The sequence below is a fragment of the Erythrolamprus reginae genome, chromosome 11, assembly GCF_031021105.1.
Source record: "Erythrolamprus reginae isolate rEryReg1 chromosome 11, rEryReg1.hap1, whole genome shotgun sequence".
Lineage (NCBI taxonomy): Eukaryota > Metazoa > Chordata > Lepidosauria > Squamata > Dipsadidae > Erythrolamprus > Erythrolamprus reginae.
Window position 1 is genome coordinate 585,407 of NC_091960.1, and position 11,235 is coordinate 596,641.

The 11,235-nt window shown below is 58.6% G+C and overlaps 1 protein-coding gene across 1 annotated transcript; it reads left to right on the top strand.

Moving 5' to 3' along the window:
- The first annotated feature begins 4,725 nt into the window (after positions 1 to 4,725).
- On the top strand, positions 4,726 to 10,614 carry LOC139174306 (amino acid transporter heavy chain SLC3A2-like). The gene is made up of 8 exons (XM_070764596.1): positions 4,726 to 5,047; positions 5,137 to 5,295; positions 5,800 to 5,885; positions 6,183 to 6,260; positions 7,618 to 7,682; positions 7,819 to 7,993; positions 8,271 to 8,393; positions 10,126 to 10,614. The coding sequence occupies exons 1-8, from the start codon at positions 4,726 to 4,728 to the stop codon at positions 10,474 to 10,476; spliced, it is 1,359 nt and encodes a 452-aa protein (XP_070620697.1). The 3' UTR covers positions 10,477 to 10,614.
- Positions 10,615 to 11,235: the final 621 nt, after the last annotated feature.

Genomic DNA, 11,235 nt, shown 5'->3' on the forward strand with positions numbered 1-11,235 from the left:
GGAGAGCGCCTGGGGCCGCGAGCCGCCCGTTCCCGCGAGCCTCCCGGGCCGCCAAGACTCGGCGCGCCTCGGAACCGCCGGGCAGCACCTCAGACGGGTCTCGCCTCTGCCTCCCTCCCTCCCCGGGAAGAGCAGCGCCCCGCCCGCCCGGAGAGGGCCCGCTCGGCCGCCTGCCACTCAGCGCGCCGGCCCGCCCCCTTCGCTGCGTCTGTGCGCGTCCCCGTCGCCGAGCCCCTCCGCCCGGTAAACGCGCGCTCTTCGCAGCCCCTGACGGGCGGGCCCGCCTGCGCCTCCCTCTTTGCACCTGCTCGGGCGATGGCAGCTGGGCTTCTAGGATTGCGCGCAGCCGGGACTGCCTGCCGGGTGGGCGCCCGGGGGCCGAGAAGGCGGAGGGAGGCGCTCGCGCTCCTGCCGCCCTGTCTTTGCCCACCGCCGCAGAGAGCGGAGCAGCGCAGGGCTTGGGGGCGCCCCTGCCTTTCCCCGCGGGACGGAGGCGCTCGGGGACGGGCAGCAGAGGCCGGAGCGCGCGCGGAAACTCGGCCTCCGTCTGAATGGCTCAGTTTTCCTGCAAGACGTCAGGCGGGATAGCCCATCTGAGTAGGCGCAGTTGGACAGGAAAAGAGCGCAGGGGGCCGAAGACCTTGTGACCACCGCTGGACCCAGGACTCCGGACCGAGGCTTCAGCAAAACGAGCCGAGCGGAGGCTGGGGGGCTGGGAGCAGGAACGGGGGCCCCTCCCCTGCTGCCTCTTCACCGCCAGAGAAACGCCCCCCATTCAGGGCTAGCAGCAAGAGGGGGCTTGGCTGTGCAGACCGAGGATTTTAAATGGCGGGGCGGGGGGGGCTTCCTCCGAGGACCCTCCAAAGGCGTCAGTCGGGATGAACCGAGAAGACCCCATTCAGTGGGAACAAGTTTCACCCGAGCCCATTCAGACAACGTGGGTTAAGCTGCCCAGACCTGGTATTTAACTAGCTGGGCTTCAGTCTGGGCCACAGCAACCTGCAGAGGGCTGTGTTGGGTGTGTGTGTCTGTCGGTGTGACTAACCCAGTGTGGAATGTCTGAAGCCAAGTGCTGTTTTTGCCTAAAAGTTGGGGGAATCCCTACCAGCCCAAGTTGTGTGTTGTCTGTCTTTGCAGAAGCCACAACATCACTCTCCCATTACCTGCAACTTCCCCTTGTTTGATTCTGGTTTAGTGCTTGTGTTATTTCAGGGCCGAGAACAACAGCAAGGTGCCCCACCCCCGCATTGATCTAGTGGGAGGAAAAAGTCTGTGTAGAATGAAGTTTATCTAACAAACAGCCAGAAGGCAAAGGAGGAAGTCTTTGAAAAGCCAGCAGTGCAGCATTCACCCAACCATGACTTATTTCTTACACCGAGAGGGAAACTGAGGAATACGCCCTTCAAGATGCAACAGTGAAGGAAAAGCTTAGCAGATCCAGAATCAGCAACCTTTGGAGGACACAAGGCGTGCGCTTCTTCGCACAAAGTGCAGCTTCCACAAATGAGGCTCGGGAGGCCTTGGAAAGTCCCTGCTCAGAGGGAGGAACTCACCAGTCGAACACGTGACCCAGAAACAACAGAGCAACGGGTCAGAGAGGACACCAAGAGGCGACTTGCCTTGACTTCGCTGCCAGGAAGGGTCAAAGGCTGAATCACAGCAGATTGGAGGATGAGGGCTGAATTGGGGGCATGGAGGCAAAGGGGGGCCGAGGGGAGGGGTCCGAAGGCGCAAAACCGAGGCTGTCCGTTTGAGCTCCAAGCTTGGCAATTTGGTTGCAAACATTTTGTCATCATCCAAGGAGATATCGTCCGTGTGCTTTGAAGTGTCCTCTGTCTGCCTGAGTTGTGCTCTTCCGTCTCTTGACACTTCAAAACCCACGGACGACGTCTCCTCGGATGGTGACCACATGTTTGCAACCAAATAGCCACGCTCGAACCAACAGCCCAACCACCAACCTGAGGTACTGATATTCAAACACATTTCAACCACACAAAAACGGCTCTGGGCACAGAGTACACACAGGGAGCACGCAACTTACAACCATTTGTTTTGCATTCCAGTTACAGCGGCAGTGGAAAAAAGCAACTCACATTTATGACCGTTGCGGCCTCCGCACGGTCCCACGATCAGATGTTGGGATGTAAGACAGTGGCCGGGCACCTAAGCCACGTGACGTGCTGCCCATTCGCAACCTTCCCAACTTCTGCCAAGCGAAGTCATTGTGGAAACCAGGTCATTCCCCACTACTCTCTCTCGAAGGGGCTGCCAGAAAGAGGGGGGGGCGCTTATTCGACAAAGCACTGGAAGGAAACAACGGATGGAAACTAATCAAAGCTACGAACATTAACCAGTGGAACAGCTCGCCACCTGAAGTTGTGGGTGCTGCATCACTAGAGGTTTTCCAGAAGAGTCTGGACGGTCACCTGCCTGGAAAGGTGTGGGGGTCTCCCGTTTGATCAGGGGTTTGGACTAACAAATAAATTTAATAAATAAATGAATAAATTTAATACATAAATGAGTAACTGGGTGCATCTTGCTTGGCAATGGAAACCCTGGTCCCAGTTTAGGTCATTTTCAGAGGCCTCCCATAGCCTGGGGGGGGAGGGGGCTGGTTTTCATCTGCCCGGGGGGGTCCTTGGAATGCCAGAAAGTGAGCTGCTGGGCCTGAGGCTTCCTTCCTCTCCAAATATTGCCACAGGGCAGCTAATGGCTCCTGAAGGCCTGCCCCCCCCTGCAAGTGGTCGGGGTGGGAAGAGGCTCCAGAGGCACCTTCCCATCAGGCCCCGGGGGTGGGTGGAGGCTCCAGCAGCAGCCCCTGCCCGCCAGACCCCTCTTCCCGCCCCCTTCAGAGGTTTGCAGGTGGAGGAGAGATCCAGGTGGAAGCCAGGTAAGGAAGGGCGGGGGCTGCGCCATTGAGGCAGAGATCCTGGCCCTTTTCTTTGGCAGTAGTTCTACCTGGGGAGGGAGGTAGCCGGGGGGGGAGGCTGGGAGGGGGGAAAAGAGCTTGAAAATCTTCCGGTGACCCCTTGGGGCCTCTCCGTCCTCAGCATCGATGGGGCTGTTGGGCCTGGCATTGCTCCCTTCCCTGGAGGGGGGGGGATGACCCCCTTTCCCCGAGCTCCAAACCTGACCCAGGGGACTTCGGCCACTCTCCTCCGAGGGGCCCCTGGGATGCACTCCAATATTCCAGAACTGATTCACAGGGTGACAGAGGTGGAAGGGACCCCGGAGGTCCTCTAGTCCAACCCCCCCGTTCAGGCAACGGACCTTGTAACCTTGTGTTGTCCCGTCTCTCTCTGAAAACTTCCAGGGTTGGGGCACCCCACACGTTCTGGAGGGAAGCAGTTCCACTGACCGATGGTTCCTTCCTAGACCTAGGCTGGTTCTCTCTTCCAGGAGTTTCCCTCCGTTGCTTCTTGTCCTGCTTTGGGGAGCAGATCTGACCCCCTTTTTCTCCGTCACAGCCCCCTAAATATTGGAATGCTGCTTTCACGTCACCCCGATTCTCTATAGGTCATTCCTTGATTTGGGAAACGGCTTCTCAGTGGCTGATTTCAGCAACAAGCGACTAGTCCACAAGTGTTTCACCCGTTGGCCCACAGGGTTTCTTGGATCAAAAGAAGTGGGCAAGGCTCCCTGAAGGCATTTTAAACGCAGCCCCTTCCCCGGTTCAGCAGCTGGAGGGGAGAAGAAAGAATCCACAAGGCTGACCAACCTCACATACATTTCTCTATATATATCCATCTTTTTGTCTCTATGTATTGACCGGCTGGGGCTGCTGGGGTGTGGACTTCGTTTGAGGAGAGGGAGCCAAGCAGAGACCGGGGCCGAGACCGGCTGACCACAGAAGGGACACCCATGGCCTTTGCACAGGCACAGTCTCACAATGCTGGCCGCTGTCACAGTCGCAAACACGTCCCCGCCAGATTGTGTGTCCCTTCCTGCAGGGATGAACTCTGGAACCTCCTTATCTCCAAGCCGTTCCTCTTGTGCAAGGCTGCCGGGCTCCCTGCCTTCAGAAATACCTGAGCCGTGGGTCACTTCCCTGCAGCCTTTGGGCCTGGCAGCTGGAGGGGGGGCAGCTGATGACAGGGGGGGGGCTGACTCCCAGCTTGCACCGCCGGGCAGCACGTAAGCACTTCTGCCGGCTGGAAGTGGGTGCAGAGCCGCTGGCATTGGGCCTGGCCAGTCTAGAGAAAAGAAGGACTGGGGGGACAGGTGAGCAGCCTTCCAGTACTTGAGGGGCTGCCCCAAAGAAGGGGGCGTCCACTCATTCTCCAAAGGCCCAGAAGGCAGGACAAGAAACCATGGCTGGCAACTAACCCACCTTTGCCGTCAGGCATGGGGGAACTGAAACACCTCCCCCGGGCATGTACAATTTATGCATGGTATGTTTGTGTGTGTGTTTGCTAGTAAATGGGGTTCTTTTTAAATCTTTTAAATTTATTTGGATTTGTCATGAATTGTTGTATCTTGTTGTGAGCCGCCCCGAGCCTGCGGAGAGGGGCGGCATACAAATCTAAATAATAAATAAATAAATAAATAAATAAATAAATAAATAAATAAATAAATAAATAAATAACCAAGGAGCGAAGCCCCCTGGAACTGAGAGTGAGAGCAGTGGACCTGGGCCCGGTCTGTCTCTGAGCCTGCCCCTCCCCCAGCGGCTGCTTCCTTTTCTCCCCCACCCTCAACAGCTTCCTGCCCCAAGAGTGAAGAAGGATGGGCAAACTGGAAGACAGCGCCACCCTCAGGCCCAGTGAGCACCTGCCCTTGCTGGCCAAAGCAGCCCCCAGCGCCAGCTACCTGAGTCAGCAGGAAGTGGCCGAGCAGGGCAGCGCTGCCCCCTGGCCAGGACTCCGCAAAGCCCTGGTCAGCCTGCTGGGCGGCCTCTTCGCCTGCATGCTGCTGCTGGCCGTGGCTCTGCTCCTCTCCCTGCCGCGGCCTCACCCACCCCTGGGCTGGTGGCAAAAGGCCACCTTCTACCACCTGCCCCTCTCCTCCTTCCCGGACTCCGATGGCGACGGCTGGGGAGACCTGGCAGGTAAGGGCAGGGGGAGGAAGAGGTGGCTGCTGGGGACATTGGTTGTCCCAGGTGCCCCCTCAGCGCCCCCCCTCCCTCCCTGGATGCAGGTGTCAGAGAGCAGCTGGACCAGCTGGCAATGCTGCCCATCCAGGCCTTGGTGCTGGGCCCTATCCTGGAAGGCGGAGGGGCCAACCTGACCCAGATCGACCCTGCCCACGGATCGCTGGCACAGCTGCAGGCTCTGGTGACTGAGGGGCGCAAGAGAGGTACCGGGCAGAACTGGACCCCCTGCTGCTTTGCTCCCAGTCCCCCCAGATCCCTCTGAGGGGCCGGTCAATTGCTGTGGGAGCCTGGTGCCCCAAAAGAGGGGCCTGGGCTGCTCAATAGCCAGAAGGGGGTCTGCTTGTGCCTGGACTGACCAGCTTGAGTGGAAAACAAAATGGACAGTCAGGGAGAGACACCATCTCTGGACAAATCACACCTAGGCCAGACAGCGGAGAATATCGGGGGCTGAAGAGCCCACAGGGGGTTTCTCTCCTCTGATCAAGCCAAAGTTTGTTGAGCTGATGCTGCCTGGAGGATTCTGGGAGTTGAAGTCCGCAGGAAGTTGTGGGTTGCATTGGCTGGTTTGGCTTTTGCCACACACAGCTGGCTCATTTCCACACACCGTGAAAGCAGCGGTGGTCTCCCACAGTTAACCTTGGGGTCAAGGGCTGGTGTTTGCTGGGGGTTTGTTTGGCCACCTGTATTTCTCCCTCCCGGACTCCCAGGAATCCGAATCCTGCTCGAACTTCCACCCTGGGGAGAAGAGGGCGACGCCTCGGCCGAGAGCAACCACACAGCGCAGCTCCTCCAGGTACCGCCAGCATTTGCCGCTTCTGACCTGGAAGGGTCCCCCAGGTTCTGGGGTGGCCCGGGAGTTGTGCGCGTGTGAGGGTTGCCCTCCGTTCTCTAAGGCAGTCAATCCCAGCCTGGAATCAGACCGAAGGGCAGGACCCCCGGGCTGCAGAGGGGCAAAGCCATCCCAGTGGCTGGCTCAGTTCCGCAGTTCTCTAATGGGGGACAGACCCCTCGCCCACAGGTGTCAGTCCGCCTCTGTTCCAGGCTGGGCTCCTGCCTCCAGTCCCATTTCCCCCCCGACTGTATCCCACAGGAGACCCTTCAGTTTTGGCAGTCCAAAGGCGTGCGGGGTTTTTTGGTGGCCAAAGAGCCGGCCTGGTGCCTCCTCACGGTGAGTCTCACTCCTGGAAATCAGCCCCTCATTTGCAGTGACCAGCTGAGTGGGATGGAAGAGGGCCCCGCGTGGTCGCCCTGAGTCGTGCTTGGCTTGGCACAACAGCCTCTAGGGAGCCCTGTGCCTTCTAACCCTGATTTGGGGTTAATGTGATGCCAATCTACTGGGGTTTATTCAATGAATGCAGAACAAAAACAGGTGTAGCACGGTGCATAAACTTAACTTGCTGTATATATATATATATATACATATTTGTATTGTATATGTATGTGTTTGTCTGTATTTGTATGTACCGCATATGTATGTGCTTGTTGCAATGCACAAACCTTCCTGGCATCCAGGTGTCACCTAGGCGGATGTGCCCCCCACCCCAGGCACAGTTGATGCCTCCGTTTCTCTCTCTGCTGCTCCCGAATGCGCTTTTATAGTACATAACTTTCTGTAGGATCCACGAGACGTCAACGCGCTCGATTTCGGGCTATTCCTGCAATTTGTCAATGAAGGAGAAAAAACGTGGAATTAGTTGCACAGGTGTCTCCTGGGGATTCCAGGCTGGACGTTTTCCTTTTTGGCAGTGACAGCAAAGAAAACGCAAACTTTTTTTTTCAGACTGTTTACGTTTCATTTTATTGCTGGAAAAAGGAACGGTGTTTCCAGGCAGCAGGGAGGTTGCCTTGCCCTGGCTGCAGGCACAGCTGGACAGACAGAAAGGCCGGCAGACACGCAGAGAGGGAGGGGGGAGGGAGAGACAGAGAGAGACCCCAGTGGATCTGGTCCCTTCGGGGTGGGGCTGGGGAGAGCAGGGGCAAAACCTCCCAAGGAAACTCCATTGAATGGAGGCAGAACCCGCCTTCTCTGCAGCTTCCTGGCCCACCACCGATCCGGACATCTAAAAGAAAGAGCGCATCGGTTTTGCCTGGGTCCAAACTACAGATCGGAAAGGCTGAAGGAGCCGCGCTGCTAAAACGGCAGCCGGGAAGCCTCCCTCATTCTTTTTAATTACTCTCTGTGTCATCAAATGACTCCGCAGTACCTTCATGTCAGCAGTTTTAAAAAATGTATTTCAATGCTTAGCTGAGAGGGCATTTTAAGGGGGCTGATGGATGGCTGTTTAATGGAGTTATAAAAGGCCAGTGGCTGCATAGGCTAAGAGGGGAAGTGGGACCAGAGGTTTTGCTGCTGCCATTAAAATCTGGAAGACTCGAACTGGGGCCCCAGAGACAGGGGACCTCCAGACCGGAGCCGTGCCAGCACGCAGGAGGCCGGCGATGGAGGGAGGCCCAGGAACCCCCAGGGATTCTACCGCCAGCAGCCGGGACTCAGGACCGGGGGATGTTTGCTTGTGTGATTGCAGGTCTTGAAGGCCTGGGGCGCCCTGGACGGCCGGAGGCAGAGTGAGCCACAGGACGAGGAGGAACGGTGAGCTGGCGGCATTTCCTGTCTTTCACAACACCCCCTTCATCCCAGCAGAGCGGGCCCCCTGGTGGCAGTGCCAGGAAGTGCAGGCCCCGTGGGGTGCCAGGACCGATTCCGAGGCTCTGCTTCTCTCTTGCAGGGCCCTCATCGTCTGGGACCGGAGCGAGGCCTGCGGGGCTTCTGCGGGGATGCCCAGCAGGGTCATCCTCACCTGCTACCTGCCGGGGACCCAGAGAAACCTCTCTGCTCAGGCGCTGCTGCAACTGGCCCACGGACCCCTGCATCTCCCGGGCAGCCCCTGGCCCAGCTGGGCAGTAAGGAGGAAGGGGATTCTGGGCAGGCGTTGGGGCGTCTGGCAGGTTCTGCCCCAAACACACCAAAAACCCCACTGGAAGCCACGGCTCTTTATGGGCCCCTGGGTGGAATCCAGGTCTCATCAACCACGTGGGCCTCTGGCCAAAACTGTCCCAGTGGGATCTGCTAGGCCAGCAAGAGCTGGAGAGGGGCCTGGGCCGCTGGGAAGAGGGGAGATGGCCGAGGGGCATCAGGGCCCAGGGGACGGAGGAAGGCTCCTTCTGTGCTTTCTTCCAGGTGCCCAGGGGAGCCGGTGGCAGCTGGGGGGAGGTCCTTGGGGTGCTGCTCTTCACCCTCCCAGGGGTGCCGCTGCTGCAAGGGGGGCCGAGGTCACCTTTCCTGCTGGACGTCAAGCTGATGGTGAGAAAAGGCCTTTGCAACTCTGCCCAATTGGAAGCTCTCCTTGGTGGGGGGAGGGGGAGGCAGAGTTGGGAGTCTTCCAGTCCAGGGGTCTCCAGCCTTGGCCCCTTGGCTCTTCTAGTTTCGCCCTGATCCAACTTCCTAAAAAGGCCCAGAGTCACTGGGTAAAATCAGAAGCCACGTGAGAAAATATTATCTGACTGAAAGAGTGGTAGATGCTTGGAACAAACTTCCAGCAGATGCGGTTGGTAAATCCACAGGAACTGAATTTAAACCTGCCTGGGATAAACATAGATCCACAGTAAGATAAAATACAGGAAATAGTATAAGACCAGGAGGTCTTTTCCTGCCCTCAATCTTCTATGTCTCTGTCTTGTATAAGTTATCTTGAATTAGGGGCAGATTCAGCAATTAAAAGGGGACCGAATCCCACTTCACATGAGAAGAAAAGTAGCCTGTCCTTCACTCGGGCGTTTGCCTGAATCTGGCCACGTTTTGAACCCGAGTTAAGCCAATGGCAGACGGGGTCCCTTTTTATTACTCAGCTCAGCTGCAGGACACTTGCCCCTTTATTACGGGGTTCGACAGTTTCTTTTCAAGGTGAAATATTTTATGTCAGGAATATTTTTCTAGTTGGCTCAGAGTTTTGATTAAGCCAAACGGAATTCAAAGTGCCACACGTGGCCACGCAAGCCACCCACAAAGGTAGATGAGAAGGCCGGGATGTCAGACCGTGAGGTCCTTGGGCCTCTGACGCCACACGGTCACCCCACGGCCATTGCAGCCGGGGAAGCCCACGGGCACAGAGCCAGGCACCAGGGAGCACAGGCCAGCCGCTCGGGCCGGGGGCCAAGGACGGGCCTACTCAGTGGCACCCCGGAGGAAGAATGGGGCTTTATTCCCATCAAAGGGCACGTGGCGGGAGGGCAGGCGGGCGTTGGGGGCGGGCTCTGTGCAAATTGTGTGAACTGTTTCTAGGGAGGGGGAAACGCCGGCTGCGTCCTTTGGCCTCTTTGAAGGGCCACAAAAGTCTCCTCTGAGCAAAGCTTTATGTGACACGCGGGGCATGTAGGTTGCATGTGAAGTCAGCCCCCACCTCCCCCTCCCCCCACTGCATGGAAAACGTGTCTCTCACAAAACCGGTCCCTGGGGCCACACTGCAGAGAGGACGGTAGAGCACTGTGAAGCGGCCTAAATCTGTGATGGCGAACCTATGGCACGGGTGAACCAGGTGGCACGCAAGACTTTGCCCTGCGTCAGCTCCAGGGTGTGTGTGCGGGTGTGTGCATGCTGGCCAGCTGATTTTCGGCCTTCTCTTTGGCCATTTTCGCTCTCCCCAGGCCTCAGGAAAACCGCCCGAGTCCTAGAGATGGTGAAAAACGGCTCATCGGTCCCACTGGACATCCAGAGGCTTCAGGGAGGCCCCTGGGCGCGTGTGCCTGCTATTGTGTGCACACACACCCCTTTGGCACCCGAGTCATTGAAGGTTGGCCATCCCTAGTCTAAATGTGACTGCTGCTTTACAGGCCCCTCTGAGCGGTTGAGACCCTCGGCCCATTTCCCCCAACAACCGGGGTCCTTGTTTTACCGACCTTGGAGAAAGCTGATCAGGATCGAACTGCTGGCTGTCGGCAGAGTTAGCCTGCAATATGGCCCCCTAAGCAGCGTGTTCGCAGAAAAGCCGTCTCAGCAGCTCTGATCTCTCTCTTCTTCCTCCTCCTCCTCCACCCAGGAAGGAAAGCCCAGCAGAGCCCGGCTAGAGGACCTCTACCGGTCCCTCCTGGAGCTGCACGCCACCTCCTTCCCCTTGCGGGACACGGACTTCGCCCTGCTGCCCCTGCCCAGCCACGCGGGGGACCTGGTGGCTTTCCTCCGGCCGGGCGCCTGCTCCAGCCTCCTGGTGACCCTCAACCTGGGGCCAAAGCCTGTCCAGCTCAGCCTGAAGGAGCTTGGCTTCCCCGGGCAGGCCAAGGTGGTGCTCAACACCCACGACAAGCCCCAGAAAGAGGCCGCTGTGGAGACGGTCAGCCTGGCACCCCAGCAGGCCCTCCTGCTCCGGGTGCCCCGAGGATACCAGCCGTGACGGGCAGCCGCGGAGTCCAGCCCACCGGCAGCCCAAGGAGAAGAAGGGAACTGCTGCAGGCCCGAAACACAGCCTGTTGTGCCTGCCTTACTCCTGCTGTAATTACCTTCTGTGAATTAGTAAAGTTGCTGGACCTCATGGATTTCGAGGCATCTGTTGGCTGCCCCCCCCCCCACATTTGCAACAGTGTGTGTTCTGTGGGTACCCGTGGGCATCAGTGGTGCAGGAGGGCTGGCACGAAAAGGCCACTGAGGGCTTCCTGCGCTGGGAGGCCCCCACCACCTGGCTTCCCTCCCACAATCCAAACAGAGGAGAGGAGGAGGCCCCCCCTGGCCTTGAGCACAGCTGGCCTCTGCCCCCCCCAACCACTGAGGAGAAGCAGGAGAAAAGGACCTTCCCAGCATTCAGACCCCCTGCCCCCTCCCCATCACTTAGGAAGGAGGGCCTTCTCAGGACCGCCCCCCCAACGGGCTGCACTTGCAGGGGCCCAACTGCCAGGACGCTGCCACCTCTTGGGGGGGGGGCACCAACTGCTGGGCCAGCAGAAGCAGGGGGGAGGGGAGGGGCCACCTGGCTGCTGGGGACCGAGCAGCTGCTGCATGACCAAAGCAGGGGGCTCCCGGGGGGCAGCAGGCACCCACTCTCTCTTTTAGGCCCGGGTCGCAAAGTTTGGGGGGGGGGGGAGGGCGGCCTACCTTTACACCCCTAAGAAGCGGCCCCCTGCCGCCCGGGCCTCGGCTTCCCCAGGGGACCCGGGCT